Source organism: Tinamus guttatus, unplaced genomic scaffold, assembly GCF_059628265.1.
Source record: "Tinamus guttatus ecotype Peru unplaced genomic scaffold, ASM5962826v1 Tinamus_guttatus_pri_ptg000125l, whole genome shotgun sequence".
NCBI classification, from domain to species: Eukaryota; Metazoa; Chordata; class Aves; order Tinamiformes; family Tinamidae; genus Tinamus; species Tinamus guttatus.
The window spans coordinates 1,974,848-1,995,408 of record NW_028288659.1 but is presented as its reverse complement, the minus strand read 5'-3'; the positions used below and the strand labels follow the sequence as shown (position 1 = coordinate 1,995,408).

The window sequence follows — 20,561 nt, the reverse complement described above, 5'->3', positions numbered from 1 at the left end:
AAGGTAACATTATTACCACTTGGATAAATTTTGGAAGGGAAAAAATGGAAAAGTTAGACTTTGTATGGGTGTGGAATATTCTCCCAATAGGATGGAGCTGATACTGCATTACTTGACACCTTTTCAGTGACAATCTCAAAGCAGCACTATAGATCTACTACATTAAAATATGTAAGATGAGAAACAAAATGGGAATGTATTGAAACATAAAACTGATACTTACACTAACTGGTGTAAACAGAATCAATCACCCAGTTACTAACAGAATAGTGAGTTCATCATTGTCAGCACACAGTAAGGCCACAAATATTTTTTTGAAAATTGTTTTTTATCCCTTAATTTTCACATCCTGAATATGGACATTTTCGTGGTCAACCCTCCCTCATGTTTCAAAATCAAGACAAATGTCCTTAGTGCCTGTAAAACTGGTAACGCCTGTACACGACACCAGGGTATTAAGCTGTTCATATCATTTTATCAGTGTGACTGAGATCTTTGTACAGAAGAGAGAAGTCACCACCACTGCGGTGTGATTTCTGACCTGCTGGTTACCAGCTCAGCTCACTCAGCTGGCTTGCTCAGAGTTTCCCAAAATTCAAGCTGACAGCAATATGCTTGAAATGCTGGACTCAGCGATTTTGGAATGTATATTTAGTTCAGTGTCTTGATTCCCTTTTCTTTTTTCTTTCTTTTTTTTTTTTTTGGTCTCCAGTGTGTTTGGTAACAAAGAAATACTTTGTCTTAAAAAAAAAAAAAAGAGAGAGAGAGAGAAATTATCTTTAGACAGGACCCTTTTACCTAAGCCTGTTATACACAAAGCAGAGGCTATACTTGTGCAGGAAATAGTCTTGGTTTGGATTTGTGAGGTTGAGAATGCTAGAGTTATTACTTAATTCTTAATTAAACTACTTTGCTTCCAATTCTACAAGAAGCCCCCCGCGTTAAGTAGAACTTTCCATATTAAAACTCATTTTACCACTCACAAATATACTCCATGTGGATTTTTGAGAACTTTATACTTGCTCAGGATCTGTGGATGTCCCATACTAAAAGTTGCTTCCTTCCAAAGTAGCTCTCATACATCCAGGATTTTGAGACAAGCACGAAGGACAAAGAGATACAACATTCTGGGTGCTAAAGCAAGAAATGGGGAGGAAGCCTGAACCATCTGGCCAATGGAAAATGAAGAGAAAGGAAGCTATCTGATTTTTGGAGCATTGTGAACACAGAAGGAGGATGGAAGCCTGACACAGTAGGTGAAAAAAGGATATTGATACCCTCACAAAAGCTTCTGTAGTGTCTTCAGTTTAGACAATGTGATTTCCATAGCTTGAAATAGCAACACCATTTTAATAGTGGATTTGACACTACATGAAGATGAGATCTCTGTCAGGGGGACAGAGGAAGACTGCCGAGGGCAGACAATTTCCAAGAAATCATGAAAAAGTAACATCAAGAGCTTCACTGAGCATGAGTAACACCTGTGCCCATCAGCAGGTAAGCAGCTTCCACTCCAAATGACACCTTTATAGTCTTCACACTTGCCAGTGTGAAATTGCCACACTACCCCAGTCAACCTGATCCCTTCTCGGTGCCCCTCAAGCAAATCACATATTATTCAGATTGCTGAGGCACACATTGCCTCGCTCTTAGTCACCTACATCTTGCTTTCTTACCTGTGTCCTGGATTGCACAACGGATATGGTTATTACATACTTAATGTTTGTTATAAAATCTGTGACATCACTTTTTCCTCGCAAGTCTACAGGAGGAAATAGCATTTTAGGTGAAATGCTGCGGTGAGCGTTGATGGGAGAGGTGTTTTAGAACAGCTGAGGAGCATGCAATGAGGAAAGTGTTTCTGGGCCTGCCTTCCCCGCCACATCCCACTGTGCTGAAATAATCAAACACAGTACCTGGGAAGAGGATGACTAAGAGCTACTAATTAGCTGCTCAATCTGTTGCCCTCAGCAGCCACTGGGCTGATTCACACCCGCTGGCATGGAGGGTCACAGTCGGCAGCTCCGGAGCCAAGTTAATTCTCAGGGGCTCCCTTGGGAGACTGTGACTGGGATGAGGACTCCACATGTGACAACCCTGGTTCTGGGTGCACTGGACCAGCCTGTTCCGTACTCTCCATCCTAGCAGAAAGGGGAAAGGCAGCTACTCATTTCTTCCTGCCACGTCCCTCTGTGGCAGAAACTGAACCTAGCTCAGTAGTACTGGATATTAGTTTCTGCTTTCCTCCCAGTTTGCTGCTGCAGTAGCAAGGACTTGGCAGAGGGCCTTCTGTATCATATTTGATCTGTTGACACTTGCAGCAGTGCTGGACTCTAACGCTGTAGGAGTTTCCATCTGGAGAAATATGGTAGCCCTTCCTGCCTCTTCATTCCACTCCCTACGGAAAACCTCCTTCTTGTTTTCCCAAATGCTGGGCCAAATAAAATATACCAAAATAACACTGGAGACAGAGAAGGAATCTCTTGCCTCAAACTTGGCCTTTGAGCAGCACAGGCAACCATTTCTTGTCTCACAAGTGCAGGGAACGCTAGTGGAATCCAGGCAGGGTTTCATCAGCAGGGTCAGCAGGTTCACGATAAAAACAGGTATCCCCCTTGTTTGTGGTGGCCAGAATGTCCCCTTTTGCGTGAATTCATACTAGGTTGGATTAACAAAAGCCAAGGCACTTTACCCTTCATCTGGCTAACTGATAAAACCTACTAGGAAATAAAGTGTCACTGCATCCTGAACCGTGGAAGAAGAGCTGCCTCCTGGACAGAGTGCTCAGACACTTTGCTGATGCTCAGAGAAGGGGCAGGAAAGCAACACTTTTATCCAAGTTGTTAGAGATCCGATGTCAGTCCTAGAGCTTCTTATTATTTCAAGGATGATTTCACGAGTGATCGTACAATTCTGTTTCCATTGCATAATCTATTCAACACCTAATACATGAGCCCAAGAGTGGCATTCTGCAGCATTACTCGCCTGCCACAAAACACCATTATTATCCCGTCCTGTGCAGAGCACAGCTCTATTATAGGAAGTCTCTTGCTGGTGGGGGAGCTAGGCCCAGCACAGAGATACTACAGAGTGTTCTTTTTCACTTCCAGTTCTTCAGTGTCATTCCAGGCACAAAACATTACATCATCTCACCATCAAATAGGCTGGGATGTTGCCCAGAGCTGATAATGTAGCATAGTGCTGTGCTCTATGTTCTCTAGGAAGCCTTACTATCAGGCTTCTTTTATCACTGTCTAGCTTGGGACACCTTTAACGTAAATGTATCAGACTTCTGCACAGTTAGATTAATGGTGCAATCCCTTTGAGAGAGGCATATGGGGTTTCTCTAAAATGCAACTTCTCTCTTTATTTCTGCTGAGCTGTGTATCTGAAAAGCACCTTAGTAAGACCCTGTTTAATACACTCTGTCCTGTGTGGATTTTCGTCCCTGTGAGCAATCAGAGTCAAAATGATATGACCAGTGGTAATGAATGGCCATGTTGTGTGTGCTGTAATTTCAGCTCTTTTTAGGGAGTTGTAGCCCCTTCATGATCTCCATTTGTCTCCTCTTCTAAAAAAGCCCATATGGCTCTTCAGAGCCACTTATTCTCCAGTAGATGAGATGGTGTATGCTTGAAGTATAACTGCTCATCAGCAGAGATTTTTGTTTCAATATAGGCTGTCAAGAATGGTTTTACCAAGTTGTGGTCCCTTTTAGTACACACAAAATTAAAAGCCAGGAGGGCTTATCAATATACTACCTGGATAGCCTGTTTAAGCTGAGATGTAGAAATTCATCTATTCTTCCATTCCCATGTCGTACCCCTATCTGTTTGAACCACAAAAGGTGTTCAATATCTAAGCAAAATACTGAGAATGTGCTTCTGCAGTTTATCTCCATCCCTAAATGGGTGTTGTCAAGGCAGCTAGCACAGGCCACAGGCTAATTGATACCAGATAAAGTTCTCAGCCTCCATGTTCCACTCTACTTTCATCCTTCCTTTCCTCATATGGTCTACTGTTTTCAGTAGATGTAAATTGCTTGTAAAAATGTAAGGTATATAAAATGCATATATATGTGTGTAGAAATATATAAAAATGTATATATATAAAATTCGTGATCTCAGGAAGAAGTTCTTCCCATGATTCAACAGCCTCTCTCAGTAGTAGCACTGTTTGGCAGAGCTCCAAGAAACAACTTTGTGTCACTAGCTTATTTTTCGTACCTGACTGTATTGTGGTCTTACCTTTATACAGAAACATTTAAGTGCTGATCATGAGATCCTTATTCATGAGTCTCTTAGCATGAACGATAGCTATTCCACCACAGCAATTCATAGAATGAACTCCCTGCATCTACAATTACTTCAAGTTATCAATCACACGAATGTTCATGCGGTCAGCGGTCAAACAATGAGAAAAGTACAGTTTAAAAACAAATAAACAATCAGTAAAATGTCCAGGGAATCCTACATAAGTTATTCTTTCTTCCTGTACAAGTTTTTCTCTTCTTATGTAACTTTCCCCAATGAACTGTAGTTTTCCTCGGCTAAGTCCTGAAAACAGCTTTGCTGTGTTTTTTCACATCCTACGCCCTCTGTTCTTTGAATTATTCTTATAGATGTTATGGCTGAAACTCTTCAGTTTTTGCTTCTTCGCATCACATTCCCTTGCTCTTTTGCTCAGCTCCTCCTGCTCAACTGGTTGGGTTATCCACCTCCATCTGACTTTCCATCCTGCCACTCCAGCTTGCATGTCATCACCACCTGCGTCTCCTCTGAGCCTGAGAAGCCACTGTCAGTGGAGGTCTTTAAGAACAGGTTAGACACACACTTACCAGAAATAGCAGAAGTACAGCTGATTCTGCCTTCAGGCAGGAAACCAATTAGAGGACTTAGTGAGGTCCCTTCCAGACATGTATCTTTCTGATTCTATTATCCTCTGCATTAGTGGGAGAGCAGGAATGGAGCCATACTTCTTGGCACAAATCTTCGCAAGCGATTGCTATCATTTGCTCATGGGCTTTCAGCTGGAGCTGCCTTTTTGGTTGTCTGCAGGTGCAAGGGCTCAGCTTGCCACTTCAGCCTCAGCAATGACGTTAAGCATCCGAGCTTCCTCTCTCCATGAAGTTATTGACTGACTTTCATTTTCAGTCATTCGACATTTTCAAAGTACACATTTGTAGCTACTTCTCTTATTTTAATAAGGATCTTTACCTGGAAGTTCCCTGGTAGTCATCTGCTATTCTGTCCAGCTTTTACCTTAGACCTCTGGGGGCAAAAATCACCCTTGTGCACCGAAGGCACACAAGTGTGCAGAGATCAGTTGAACAGCAGATACATAATTGAGAACGGTTTCATTTTCTTTCTGTTGTGTTCAATGCTTTTTTGTTGTTGTCGTTGTTCTTGTAATGAGAAAATTCTCATTGTCGTACAATTCTGACAATAGTTGTCTTTGTATTTTCTGGTAATTCTGCAGGAAGGATACAACACTGCACAGAACAGCCTATGCTACTCTTCAACTACTCTTCCAATCAGGGACAAACTGTCAGGTGTGTATGCAGAATATGCCAGTTAAAGAACTGAATCTTTCTAATATTATTAATTTCCTTTTGCATTAGGTTTCTTGGCAAATAGGGTTGTAAAGTGTAAAAAATTGTTTTCCTGCACATAAAACATTCCAGAATAAATACTACATTATACCCATCCAGCTGCAAATTGCTGTTATCTGCTATGGACAATTAGCTTATTATACTTCCTCTTCAAACCTAATACCATCGCATAATCTTGGAGCCCTAAGTATAAAGGCATCTCTTAACTTCCTTATACTTTGGATCAGCCTGCAAAAATAGCTTAGTGTTCCAGGGTTCTTCCCAATAGGGTTGCTCATTATCGGCTCTCAACTACTGTGCTAACAGTTCCACACTGAGTACAAAAAGCAGCAAAAGGGTTTGCCAGCAGTTTTCTGTTATTTTAAGCACTCTAGACTGAACTTACATCAATATTGTTATTGGTGTACTTAAAATAATAGGCAAAAGAATAGATGACTGGAAAAAGGTGAGGTGAGTAGGGAGGAGTAGGAAATGCCGATGCTGCTGAAAAAACATTTTTTTTAAAAAAAAAAAGACAGTGTTTCAACAAGGCAGATTTTATGACAAGCACCATTGACTTTTACAGAGCTATTCCTAACTGGAACTGAGAAGAGAACAAAGGTTTCATAAAGGTAGAAAACAAAGGGATAACTGAAGCAACCAGGAGAAGTTTTCAAACTGTGATAGAGAGTACACCGGGCTCCAGAGGCTTCCAGCCTCATGTAACAGCTGAAGTAAATCAGTGCAGCTCACTGGGCAGGGAAATGGCAGAGAACATTTTCAAAACTGAAGGTCTGGCCAGTATATGGTTTCCTCAGAAAGTCAGGGTTGTCCTTGTGCTGTTAGCCAGTATCTATTCACCTTTAGAGTTTTCAACTTGCTGGAAACTAGTGGGTTGGCATAATAATTCTTTTTTTTTTCTCTCTCTCTTTAACTCTCCTTGAAAATGCTTCTGTCTGCTCACCTTTAGTTTGAGAGGGAACCTGTGAGTGTAAAGAGGGAATCTGTATATGTAAAACGTGATTATTTCTTTAAAGACTTGTGCTCTCTTCTATATCCTCACATTCCTTTTCTCCAGTAAAGTTTTCTAGTTGCTTTTATTATCCATTGAACCTCTGTAAGGTTAGGAAACATGAGCACCTCAGATAGACAGATAGAGCATGGCTTGACAAATGCAAAAATTCTGTTTTCTTCTGAGCAGCAGATTTCTCTTTATGCCACAATAGCCACAAGGCTATTGAAAGATAAAAGGCAACTTTTTTTTTTTTTTTTTTTTTTTTTTTTTTTTTTTTTTTTCCTTCTTTCTTTCTAGGGCTGGTAGAAGGACACCTTGTCCCTCTCCCTTGGGTACTGCTCATAGCAGGGCATGCCAGCCCTGCTAAAAAGCTGGCAGCGCAGCTGGTTCAGCTTTCTAATGAAAAATGCACAGGTGGTGGGAGTCTGCCTGAGGGTATGGATCCCAGATGAGAGATGCAAATAAGGATGAGTAGGTGGGATACTTGGGAAAGGATGGATGCAGAGACTAGTCCGGCACAAAGACAGTCCTTACCCTAGGGTTTCTGATGGGCACTTTTGCACAGGTTGAAGGATAACGGGGATTTTTCTTATTCGATGAGCTGAAATATCCCTTTCCTTCGATTCATTACAGGGGAAAAGAAAAAGCCTAAGCTGAAACCATTTTAGGGGAGTGCCTAGGGTATTCATTACCATAAGCTGGCAGGAGGCAAAACTGGCCTGTGAGGCTAAAGAGCAGGGACCTGCCTCTAGAGACTTCACTGCATCCAAAATACTTGTAAAATTATCGCGCTTTTTTCCCTCCCTTTCCTCCTTAGCACCTGGGGGTTGCCGACTGCCAGCAGCCTTCATTGATGACAGAAGGCATCCAGCTTCAGTGCCTCAAGGCAGGGAACAGATATTGAGGGCACAGAGCCTATGTCTGCAGGTAATCAGGGTAAAATACCGGCTTCCAGCAAGCTGTTTTTGTTCGCATGCCGGGTGCTGTCTGACAGGGGAACTCTCTGAACCAGTTTTCAAGGAAAGAGAACTGCTCCTAAAATGGTAATTCTACTACAAAGAGAAAAATAAAAACTAGGATGAAATTTGATAGTTCTGAATGGTGTATTTCATATAATCAAATGGCTACCTTATTGTTTTAACTCTACACATACACACATTTTATATTTCTGTGGATTACATATGAGCACAAAAAATATGATTCCTCTTGGTCTATTAAATCATTGTGACCTTGCAACTCCTACACTATGGGCAATCACAGATGCCTGACATAATCAGGTATCACAGTCAGTGTTTCCCTAGGACTGGTGATATTTGTGAGAAATGCTTTTGTTATTACATTTCTTGGCTCTTATAGTCCAGGCTTTTTTTTGTCAACAAAACAAAAAAGATCTTTCATATTTGCTACTGGGTAAAAGAGAAAAATAAAACCATTTTCCTTTGGGAACAATTTTTTCCTAGCATAATGATAAATTTATTTTGGAAAAAAAAATCTGCTTATTCCAAAATATCCTGATAGCATTCTAAACCATTTTTTGTGTGTGTTTCTACCGTTATAATCTAATCACAACTATTTTTAGAGCGCCAGTGAATAATAGTATTAGGCAGCACTGTTTTCTGCGAGACAGTTTGAGACTCCCATTTGAGCTTCTGCTAGAGAGGCGTATCATAGAAAGTACCATCACAGATTTGCACCTTTGTCACAGAGGCAGGCAGACAGATCAAGGACGTGGAGGGCCTGCCATTTGAAGTGTCTTCAGGATGAGGATGTACTGTCAGGGATCGGGAAGGAGGCGGCTTTGTTGTGCTGCTGCAGTATGTGTCTGAAGATAAAAGGAGCGTTGCTGCACCAGGGCCATCAACCCGACACATTTCAAGACATGAATTTCACTTAGAATTAAGCATGAGCTGGTGGACTGAAAAATCAAATCTGTTTATTTATTTATTTATTTTTAACTTTATTTATCATCTTAAGCAAAGTCCCAGTCACTCTGTAAATGAATACTGACGCTTAGGTAACCTACTGGAATGGAGGATTTTGCAGCATAAAGATCAAACACTTTAAATTGCATAAGCATAGTAGCAGAATGAAACCTTCGGGGACTACATTAAAGCGCTTAGGGATATTTCCATTATCTTCAGTTTTGCTGAAGCCCTCAAAACTCAGGGAGCACTCTCATTCAGTCATCTGTTGCTCTAACGTCCCTGTCACTGAGCCATCACCCTAACAGACTCTAATAAACCTGAGCGCACGTATCAGGTCATCTCCTGCTCTTGGAGCAGCCCCTTCAGGTCCTGGATAAAGCACACCCAGGAAGACACAGTAAAGGGGAAGTTGTTTAAAGCCACAGCTCATCTTGCACTATGACTAGAGAGTTAATCAAGTTTTCTGATTCTCTCTGACACCTGTTACTTATATACAAAGTACTTTTTAAATGCACTTTTTTAACACTTAACACACTTTAATAAAGAGAAAAGAGAGCTCCCCTAAGCCTCCAACTTTTGTTATTAGATTTTCAGCACTTCCAGCATTATCAGTTTGCCCATCACACACAGTCTGCATAAGCCACTGCCAAGGAGTGGCTGGCAGTTAAGCTGTATCTTTCATCCAAAGATCTCAAAGTACCTGATGAACTTCACCAGCTGATTATTTACTACGTATACAAAGAGCATTTTGCTCACTGCAATTCAGCCAACTCCAGAATGGAAGGCTGTGTTTTAAGTCTGGCAGCATATATTATTTTTATTATTTTATATCTCTGAGCTGAAAGCCATCACCCTGCAAAACACCACCTGCTAAACCCCACTGTGGAAACTGGCTGAATGTCCTGCCCTGTGAACTGACAACCCTGTTTTCTACTGTTTTTTCCCTTTAGGTTAAGGGGGGGCTAACACTGCTTGCATTTGCAGTGCACAGAAAACAATAGTACCTCATGAAAAGAATTCATGTCTAAACAAACAGACTTAATGAATAATGATACTGATGTAAACCCATTGAGAAGTGCCTGCCACGAGCTTTCTGCTTTCTGCCAGAGAACCTGGGTTATGGATCCCCATGACCAAAGGTAGCACCTTTTGTCTCCTTCCTCCCGTCTTGGCAGACCCCTGTTTCGCAGCTCAAACGGGACAGACTCGCTGTTACACAGAAATAGCAATACTTGCTTTCATGCACATGGAAGAAGGGGCTGCCTCTGGCTTCCATCGCTTCACTTGAACGCAACTCAGCAGAAAGTGGACGTTCACTAGAGTAAATTCTGGCATCGTCTGCTCCTCTGTTAATTTGAGGTAAATTCCAGACACGAAGTGACCAACTTTAAATATATGACAGTATAAATGAGGGCAAAATGTGACTCCAAAGTATTAGGTTTACTCTTGCTGCATGCATGATTCTCAGTGCTTTAAGAGATGTTTCAAAACATTTCCCATCCCCAAAGACTAATTAAAGACAAAGTCTGTTAGCAACAGTTCACCCTGAAAACTGAAAGCTAATTTCTGCTAGCATACACAATAGAATACCAGTGCTTATGCTCTCTGGCTGCCTTTTCTTCCACTCATCCATTTCCTTCAGCTGCAACCTGATCTGCAGTGGCAAGAGTGAATGACTTACCTAGATGGGCGAGAACAATTCCTGATAACACCCACAGGCAGGGAAGGAGCCTCACACCATTTAGACAACTTTGTGACTAGTCAGCTACAGTAAGACCACAAGTTTGAGCACAAAATAATCCAAGTAAGCACACATAGCCTTGGCTTCCACATTCACACTGGGCTTGGCTGAGAAGAAGGAGCATCCGGTCGCACTACTCGAGCACCTACACGCTACCCGAGCACATAAATCTTAGCACTTTGTTTAATGCTTTGCTGTTTTTAAGATTGGAGTGGCCAGCACCTTGCAGGTGTAAACCTGTTCCTCCTACCACACCAAAGGAAACTCTGGATATGCTGGTGTAGATTTGGATCTCCCCACCAGCTTTAACTAGTATGAACGGAGTTATGCCTCATTTAGCCTGGAGAGAAAAAGCAACCAAGTCGATACTACTTTGGAACTGGTAAATAATGCTTTAGCTGAAATACCATAAAAATGATTAGAAATCCAGAATTTGTACAAGATCTATAGTAAAAGTTGTGTACGCAGGTACCAGTTGTGTATTCAACGAGCAACAAAAGCTAGAATTAAACCTAACACAATGATCCTGATATGGAGTTACTATAATGAAAGTACTTATAATAGGAAGGATTATATCCTTACTTCCCAACTGTAATCTGAATTATCCTGCACAAACAAATAGTTACAGTAGTGTAAAAGCTCAGAATATGGGACAAAAGAAGACCATGCTTTGTTTAGTGAATCTCTGTAATCTCTTTCTTTGCAATATTCCCTCATCTCAGAGGCACATCTGGTGTTTTATGAACATTGCATTCAACAGCAGTAAAAGTACTCCAGGGCCAAGAATAACAAATGAAAAATGAAAACACTCAGGCCTAATGCTGATCTCATATGGGTGTAAATCAGAGGGATTCCAGCAAAACCACTGGAACCACACCAATGAAATACTTGTGTCTGATTCAGATTCAGAACTGTAGAGACCAGTGATTTTCATCAGGCTTGATGTCAGGGCTGAAATTCTCTCATTTTACTAGAAAAATTTGCTGCATCACATCCTTAAAAGGTTTTTCACAAATGCAACAAATGCTGTGGAAATGACAAAAATAAAGTAAAAACATTTTATTAGATCTTGTGCCTGTGCCACATAATGCAAGGTACCTGCCAAAGCAGATTAACAACAAGCTTTTGATTTATAATTTGCAGCACAAAAAGAGAGTTTGTGAGCAAATAGATGTATGCAGTTCATTATTGGACTGGTAAGTACTTGATCTGGTAGTACTTTCTACTGGTTTCAGGGAGGACAGGATAAGGCCCTAAACACAAAGTCTTCGGTATCATGACCTTAAAAATATACACCATTGCATTTCGTATTTCTGGTGTTGGTTTTATGCATTTTCATAACAACAGCACTGGTAACATATGGCAAATTTAATTTGAATAGACTACCTTTAAACAGGAAACAGTTCTCAGTGGTTATTGGCAAAACTGTTTGAAGACACCAAAAATTAAAACCTCTTCATCTGCTGTTTGCTGTTAGAAGATCCTAGATGGTGTATCCAAAAATTGCCTGTGCTGAAAGCATTCTTGAGGCTGAAAATTCTGTCTCCCCTTGGAATTCATCAGCAAACGGATATTGAAGAGGAGATTCAATAGCTGCATTAAGTTTCCTAATAGCACCTTCCATTGTAAGATCAATTCTTTTCTCTTGTTGCTGCATGCTTCCAAGAGCTACATGGCATAAAATTTAGGACTATCACAAAAACACAGGCCTTCTAATTCCCAGAGACATGATGCCAAAATGCAATCGATCTCGTATAATTGCCAAGTGCTGCTGTTTTAATTTCATCTCACTGTACCTATATTTTCACCTCCCTTTCTCCCTCCTATTTAACACAGTGGTGGAATTTGTCCTTCCCTTGCTGTCTCCTTTCAGAGTTGCCCTAAAGCTCACTTACAGACAAGATGACTTTCTGCGGATTTAAAGGAGCTTTGCAGGAGGTAGTGACTTCAGTTATGCTCCACATGCTTCATAGTTTGCATTTAACATATTTCTTTGCAAATGACCACTTTCATTACCTCCTAGGCACTGCTTATAGAGTTGCTTACTGTTCATCAGCATTTGGAGGCAATGCAGCCCTTTAAAGACAACATTCCAGGTATGAAGTCTCTCCCTAATTTGCCCTACTGCCCTTTAGTACTCTTCCTACCTCAGGATGCCCTTTTAAAGTCCACTTTGCAAGGAATCAGTATATTGCTTGCTTTGTAAACAGAATAGCCTCCCCAGGCTTGCTGCTGTTTGACTTTGTATTCAATGAACATCAGGGCACACAGCAGCTAGAATACCTGACCTCAAAGACTGAAGTTCACTAAGAAGCACTCAGATCTTGAGGCAAAGGGTTTCATATTACTAGCTTGTGTGCCGTTCATTGATTAGAGGTTTTACAGCTGATAGTGTGTTTCAAGGTTTATTTGGAGACTTTGTCAGGAGAGCTGGAAGAGAGGAGAGAGAATGCAAGTCTGAGCGTTTCTTTTACATCTAATGTGTGGCATTAAGGTGAGAATAAACAAAGGCTGCAGCAGGGAATGCTGTTAATGGACTGTTTCCAGACCTACCCACCTACTCAGCTGGGTCCCTTCTCTGCAGGATGGAGTTGAGATAGGGGTGGGTGGAGGCCTGGGCACTACAAGGAGTGAGGTGCAAGAGAAGGACTGTAGTTGTTGTTCCTTTCAGAGGATTTGTTCATTTGCTGTTTCATTTTCTCTCTCTGAAGGAAATGGCAGTGATGCAGGTATTCTGAATATCTGAGTAAGAATAATACAGGATCACGCTTGAACTTCCCATTCTAGTCACTCAGGAAAGTGACTTACAGGTGTTGCCTGCTGCCATGAAATAGACTCTACAAAGTTTGTTCACGACATGCAAAATGCGTCTGTGCAAGCTCTGCTATCAGGGTTAGATTCAGAAAAGGCTCCAAAGACACATGAACACCTGGAAGAGCATTGATAAGAGAAAGAACAGATCTATTTTCTGCCGATTTCCCATGGGCCAGATTTAGAGGAGACTCTCAGAAGAAAAGTAAATGAGCATATAAGGGGAGTCTTAAAATTTCCATAGTTTACCTTGTAAAATGGTTTTCAAAGCTTCCAGGCACAGCAATGCTAGGAAACACTGCCGAGGCTCAAGGCAGATATGGACCAAGGTGGTAAGCACTGAGGTCAGTAGAGATATCCATGGGGAAACTCAGCAGCAAATCTTATCTTCAGATGTATCACTGAGGATGTTTTGGTAATCACTGTAGGATATGGAAAGAAAGAAGTTATGGATCTTTAAAAGACCATGCTTTTTAAAAAAACTGTGTAACAGGGCTGTGTGTGCATGTGTCCAGACCCACTGTTGTTCAAAAAAGTTTGAAGTGTAAAATTTGTCTTGAACCAAAGCAACTAAAAGGGAGCATGAAGCACCCTTTAACTTCTACAGGCTATGGCTTAGGTGTTAAAGAAAAGAGTGTATATGCTGAAAGGCACATAACCCTTTTATAACCTCCCATGCCTGCCCCTGTACAAGGTAAGGATTGATAACTCACTTCTTTATCCACTTAGGCCACTTGAGCTGTAGTCTGAGTGTGCTCTTGAGGGATATCTTCTCCCGCCAGGCTTGTGGTTAATTAGTATTCTTAATCTGCATTTCTAGGGACAGGTGTTTGTCTAAGGAAGAAAAATATCCAGCCGCCTAGCATCTGGAAAGCAGGGTTCAATGCTCAGGAAGTGCTCTCCGGACATGGTTTCACCACTCCAAATCCTTCAGCAGAGAACCAAGGCAGATGGGGCTGCTCAGAGTGCTGGGAATTATCCATAGCTGCTTAGTTACATGAACCTCAGATGCTCAGGAGATGACCTGCAGCTCCCTACAGCCTGATCCACCTTCACTCCATTCTCATGCTTGGATTGTGGTTTACCATGGCTTTTTACAAATTTGAGCATTGCTGAAAGAATCCTTTTCCTGTCTAGCATCTATCCTTCAAGCTGGAAGCAGTGATTATGTCTCAGGGACAGACAAAAAATTCACTGAGTCAGATCCCACAAGAATTACAGTCTGTGCCCCAGACTCCTCCTCTCAGTCCAAACACACAGAATATTATTTCTCTATTAGTTTGCATCCCCTGGACTACTTTCACCTGTGCTAAGTGAATGCAGGCTGCCAGCAAGGCAAAACTCTCCAATACCTCAACTAGAAAAAGGCAGGAGAGCAACAAGGGCAATTGGAGATCTGTGAAATATAAGCTATGAGGAAGCAGGGAAGGAATTTTTGTTTTCTTAAATATAGAGAAGACTGAACAGAGACATGATAACAGTCCTCAAAAATGTAAACGGCTGCAGCAAAGAGGAAGGAAATAATCTTTCTCTCCCACACGGAGAGGATAACAATAACAGGCTAAAATTGCATCAAGAAGGCTTTTGATTAGATACCGGCAAAAACATTTCTAACAGTAAAAATGGTGATACTGAAGCTCTGAAATATGTTTCCTTGCAAAGTGGGTGGAGCTGGAATGTTTCCAGAACAGGCTGGAGCAATATCTGTGCTAACTAGACAGGTGCCAATGACCCACTGCTCTTGAGGCAGAAGGAGGAACTAGGTGACCCAATAAAAATCCTTCTAGTCTTGCTTTCATATAATTTACCAATTCATTGTCTAAGTAAATTTCCGCATATTGTCATTTCAGATTTTAGAAGTATACCTGCTCCAATTCAATTGCATCTTTGTTTCCTAAATCCCCAGAGCCTTCCTTAAGATTACAACTCTTCCAGACACTAAATTATGCTCTCTTGGGTTCTTTACTATAGAAGGAGAAGCAAGTCTTGCCAACCAGGTTTTAGGACACTACCATTCACTGAAAGGCATGAAAGACTAATACTCGTAAATAAGTTACAAAAAAAAAAAAAAAAAAAGAGGGTCCTTTGGCTACCTAATCACTTGCCTTTGCTTTTGCCTTTGCTCCTCAAACTGAGCAAACACCATCCTAAGTCTGGTTTGACCCCTTGTCCTCGCTGCCATCCTTGGCTGGCTCTTATGGAACAGCAGTGCTTAAGCAGCCAAGAACCTTCTTATTTCTGACCCACTCTTTTTTTATTGGCCAGTTTATTAATTAGTTTTTGCACTAATGTTTCCAGCTTTCTACTGACCCTGCTTAGTGTACACATAGATGGCAGCAGTATTCCCCTTGGGTTTCATTCTGTAAAGCTGAACAACATGAGCTCTTTTAATGTCCTCTCAGAAAATAAGGTCAATGCATCCATAATGGGTCAGTAGCACATGCTTTTTCCTTCTGTTTACAATCAAGAGGTGGCCTAGAAGGAGAAAGGGCAGAAAGGGAGTCTCAAAAAGAGAACGAATCAAGCCAAAACTAAGACCACTTTTGTAACACAAAAATCAAGCCATGGGAAATGTTAAGAAGTGAGGTTGCCCTGTCATTTAGCATGATAGAAGCGTGGTCACCCTACAGAAGCTCTTGTGGTCCTGGTTACGGTCACCTCTGGAGCACCACAATATACCCCAAGGTAGTGGGCAAGAGCCCATCATTTCCATCAGTCTCCAAACAGCACAACCTCCTTTCTGCCTCCAGCCATCTCCACTGGCCTGTGCTGAGGCCTGAGGATTTCACCTCTTCTTTCCCATGCCTCCCTTTGCAGAGGCCAGCCCCAAGGGTGGCATTGGCACCGCAATGCTGGGGTTGCGCATTCAGCAGCAATGCTGCTTGGACCGGCTTGTCCCCACTCTGCTCCCCAACATGTTTTCCATGTCCTGCCTGGCACCCTCCCCACTGCCAGCGTAAGCGTTTGTGTAGTTATGTGCAGAACCAGGTCAGGGAACTCATCCCAGCCAGAAAAAAAAAATGGCCTGGCATTTTTTTTTTCCAGGTAGACCTAGTTCTTCTTTCTGGTTTCCTGGGCGGCTGCACGAGTTCCTTGGCTGGCATAAGGGAGGGAACAGGATGGGGGTGGAAACAAGCAGCTTTGCCATCCTCCCTCCTCGCAAATGAGGAGGCTCCGCAGAGCCTCTCCTCCGCACACAACCAATGTGGGCTGATCTTGTAAGGGAAAACCAGATACTTTTCCTCTTTCATGACGTCTTTCATGACCTACATGCTCCTCACTCTCCTTTCAAGAAATTCTGCTCCCCATATGCTGCTTCCCCATCCACCTCTCTTATGTATTACTAAGAAGATTCCTCGTGGTCTGTAATCAAAGCAACATCCATTACAACAGCCACTTTTGGAAGTTTTCTTCTTCTCTCATGTTTTATAAACACAGATTTGAGGAAGGTTTGGGGTCACCGAGTCTAAAACCAGCAAATGCTGCCACTCATGTGACACAATCTCTTTCAGAAGTTGTGCTGAATTTTCTGTCTAAATTTTTGTACCATTGCAAAGGCACTTTCCTACATCATAATTAACAATTACCGAAAAGATAGTCTGAAAAATTAGTCTGTTTTCTTTGTAATCAGGTTTAATAATACATACATTTCTGTTACTAATTTCTTCATGGAGTCATTCCTTCTTTTCTTGGGAAATTATTACAATTCCAGTTAAAATAAACTCACTTCCCTCTCTTCTCACATTTCCAGGTTCTAGCACTGCTGTCAATATGACATACACAAATAATCTTCAAGAGACATTTTATCATTTGAAGTTGTTTCATTCTAATGTACTTGGCTCCAGACACTCCAAGAGAGGTTGATACAGCCATTACTACTAATACACTTTGCAGAAAGACTCTTTCATGCTATCTTGGGAGTGGGAAATGGGAGCCTAGTTTGATTTAAGCGTCTAAAAGGACACAAGGGTTACTGTAAGTTTTGCCTAATTTCTGTAGGTATTCTGAGGACACTGTGAAAGAATATTACTTTTTGCAATACCTCTCTGGAGAGTATAGAAAAAGAAATTCTTGCGTAACATTTAGATAAAAAGTACTAAGTAAAAGTAATTTTAAAAGGAACATCATTATATACCATGTGGTCTTGTGTAAAATTACTGCACTGGTTTTATTTGTTTATCTACTAAATAAAATGGTGGATACTTCATTCCCATCTGACCACTGGAAGATATTTTGGACCTGTTTTGATGCTTATGGCACATATAGGAAGAGAAAAAACTTTGGCCAGACTGCACAACAGGAACTCCCAACAGTGGCTTCGACAAACAGGGCAAACACCCGCCCAGTATAAAATATCCATTAATAAGCAATATTTGTTTATAAACTGATGAACCATGCCACCTTTTTATAGACTGTACTAAGAAAAGTAAACTAAACCAGGTAATTATATATATTAGCATCTCAGCAATAATATACTTACACAGAGCTGTTAGCTAACGTATAGATTCCCGCCAGGTTGTCTAGTCAACAAGTGCAGAAGACAGCTGCATTTTGATTTAAATGCTCCTTACACTAAGGAAAAAAAAAGCCATCAGGTGTGGAAGAGCAGGAGTGAGTAACCCAACTTTGCTCTTCCCTTTCCCTGGTAGGATTCAAACAACGATCACTTCAGTGATAACAAGGCACAGAGATCTTAATTTTCATTCCTGTGTAGGTGCCATAAAGGTGGCTTTCATTACGACTGTAAAATCAATGTCCTTGAAACTTAAGCAAGCAGTGACTATATTTAACAGAAATCCTTTTGTCTTATTTTATTTCAGAAGATTACAGTAAATCTGTCTGCTTTAGAAAAGCATTATAAAATACAGAATCCAGGTAGCGTATCTTCTGTTTTATGTTTTAGGGGGTAAGTTGTTTGGAGTGGATGTCTAGCAGTTGGCCAGGGAGGCAGATTTGGTCTAGATGATGGTTGTGTCTTATCTTTTCATCAGAAGAGTTGTCGTCACCACCTTGTTACCATGTCCCAGAGCAGCCAGTACCCAAGAGCCCAAAAAGAGAAAGAATATCTTGAAATTGTTACGGCCTCCTCAGTGCTAGAAGGTTTGACCCACTGTGCAAACATAAGCTATGGGGTGAAGGACCACTGCCGAGCAGCAGAAGCCCTTCTCACTAGTACCTCTGTCTCTGTGCCTTTCCTTGACTCAGGCTAGCTTTTGGCTGGATCAGGCCCCATGTGATTGATGCAAAAGCAAGGAGAGAGGCCAGAGGTGAGGGTTAGGTTGGGCAAGACTGCAGCATCATTAACCAACATTGGCTTATGCTGCCGTGGAGTCACAGCCTAAGGGGCAAACGAGCTGCGTCCTAGTCTTGCTTTCCTGTGTGGCGTTAGCCCAGTCGCCAGACACATCTTGCTGCTTCAACTCAGCCATTCATAAGAAATAAAACACAGTAACTGTTTGACAGGAAAGCAGGGAGGCTGAAATCATCAGCCCTTAGAAACGAAGCTGCAGCAGAAAGTGCTGGTATTGCTGCAGAACAAGGCCTTTGGCTGCAAAACATCAGTGAGACAGCATTGTCCAGAGACAGAGGTGTCAGCACCTTTCTTAAGGCAGAAGAATTAGACATTCCCTTGGCTAAAGTGTTTAAACACAATATATTAATTACCATAAATTTTCTGTACTACTGTAACTACAGAAATTATTCTTCAAAAAGTCAGGCAAGTCTGGCTTGCAGGCAGTACAAAGTAGCAGAATTTCTCTGCAATTCACAGAGCCACACAGATTTTTATTGCCTAAGTATTCCACCCAGCTTATTTTCCTCCACTGCGACTTGATTCTGGCTGCATACATTTCCATTCTGGGGTCATTTTTGGTTCCTGTCAGCTTAAGTGAAAAGTAAGACTTGCTTCAGGCTAGGATGGGTCATAAAAAAAAAAGAGCTGGGGAGGGGAAAGGAAGAACATTTTGGCTGGGGAAAGAAATGAGAAGAGCTGTCTATAAACAGAGTAAAGTGGAAACATTCTCTCAGCCGTCACGTCTCTGCTGAAGCAGCAGCAGCGAGCGGGCATAGCTCCTGCTGTTATTTTTTCCCCCATTCGCGCAGGGTCCGACGCTCTGGTGCGCGCCGGGCAGAGAGGAGCGATGGGGATGGCTCCTTCAGCCTATGCCAGGAACGTCCTGGTACCCTGGCCACATCCCTGGGTCCCAGCCCAAGTGAGCTCATGGGGCTCAGCTGGACGAGGCAGCGCGGACGCGTCACGGAGACGACTGTCACGCCGGGCCTCAGAGGGACGCTTGTTGGCCGGGCAGCGCGCGCAGCGCAGGAGCGGCGTGCCGCCTCCGCTCTCGCCCCCCGGCCCATGCCAAGCGGGCGGCCGGCCCGTGAATAGCGGGTCTGTTCCAGCAGCTGCGCTTCCCGCTCCAGCGGCGGGAGAGGCTCCCGGAGCGCAGAGGGCCCCGCTGCTTGCGCCGTCCGCCGAGGGAGAGAGCCGAGGATGGCCTCAGAGAGCGAGAGCATCAACCTCCAAGTGAGTCCCACGCGGGGGAATGCCCGCGGGAGGGGAACGCGGGAGGGAAGATCCCCACGGCTCCGATCACTCGCGCCCCAGCTTTGGCAGGCAGTTTCACTTGAGAACTCAGCGCTGTTTCTTTCCACTCTCTGCCTTTGAAGAAAATCTGGTGAAGGGATCTCTGTCCTCTTCTACCAGGAGCTGTTAGGAGCCTTTCCCTAAGTGGGACAGGGCAATAAGAGGGGAATTACTCAGAAGAGAGTGATTTTGGGAGAAAGAGGACAGTACGGGCAAGAGTCAGCACTGGACTCTCAGAAGGAGGCAGCAAAGACTTTATGAGCTACAAAAAATCTGAGCTGCTCCTCATCTCACAAAGCCCCTCTCTGTTTGGCAAAAAAACTCTTCCAAACTTGGAAAGAGGAGAAGAAATAAATACAGCAAATGCTGATGGTGCGCAGAGGCCAGGGTTTCCTATGCAGGGTTTATATAGAAACAAAACTTTTGATAAAGCTCCTTCAGTTCTCCAAGTTCCTCTTCTGAGTGCTTTTGTTTTTTGAGAAGGGTGTTTCTTGCACTCAGCATGTGCTCTAGGATAGGGCAACTACCAAGGGCTGGGAAAGAGAAACTGCTAGAGATGAAGTGGAATCAGATGCCCAGATCACAGGCACCCACCAGACTTCAGAATTTCAAATCCAGATCTGCACTTCAGACAGTTCTGGCAAAGGGGAAGTAAGCACCACCATCCAAATTTGGCAGCTGATTTTTTTCTCTCTTTGTAATGGTCTTACCTGTCTTCAGGTGCAAAAGTAGGGCTCGTTTTCAAAGAAACTGAAATGGAAAGATTTGTGCCCTAGGAAATAATCAGGATAATTATCCCAGAGGTGAGTAAGTAGACTAGAAGGAAAGAGCTAGGCTTCCTGATCCTGCAGCTCATGAGGAGAAAGTGGTAGGGTTACCTCAGCTGAGATACG

At 42.4% G+C, this 20,561-nt stretch overlaps 1 protein-coding gene across 1 annotated transcript in view; it reads left to right on the top strand.

Annotated features, from left to right (window-relative positions):
- Positions 1–19,554: 19,554 nt before the first annotated feature.
- Positions 19,555–20,561, top strand: part of NINJ2 (ninjurin 2) — a 46,912-nt gene continuing 45,905 nt past the window's right edge. The window contains exon 1 of the mRNA XM_010220681.2: positions 19,555–19,608. Within this exon, the coding sequence (XP_010218983.2) occupies positions 19,576–19,608 (33 nt within the window). The 5' untranslated portion in view covers positions 19,555–19,575. The remainder of the gene's footprint in view (positions 19,609–20,561) is intronic.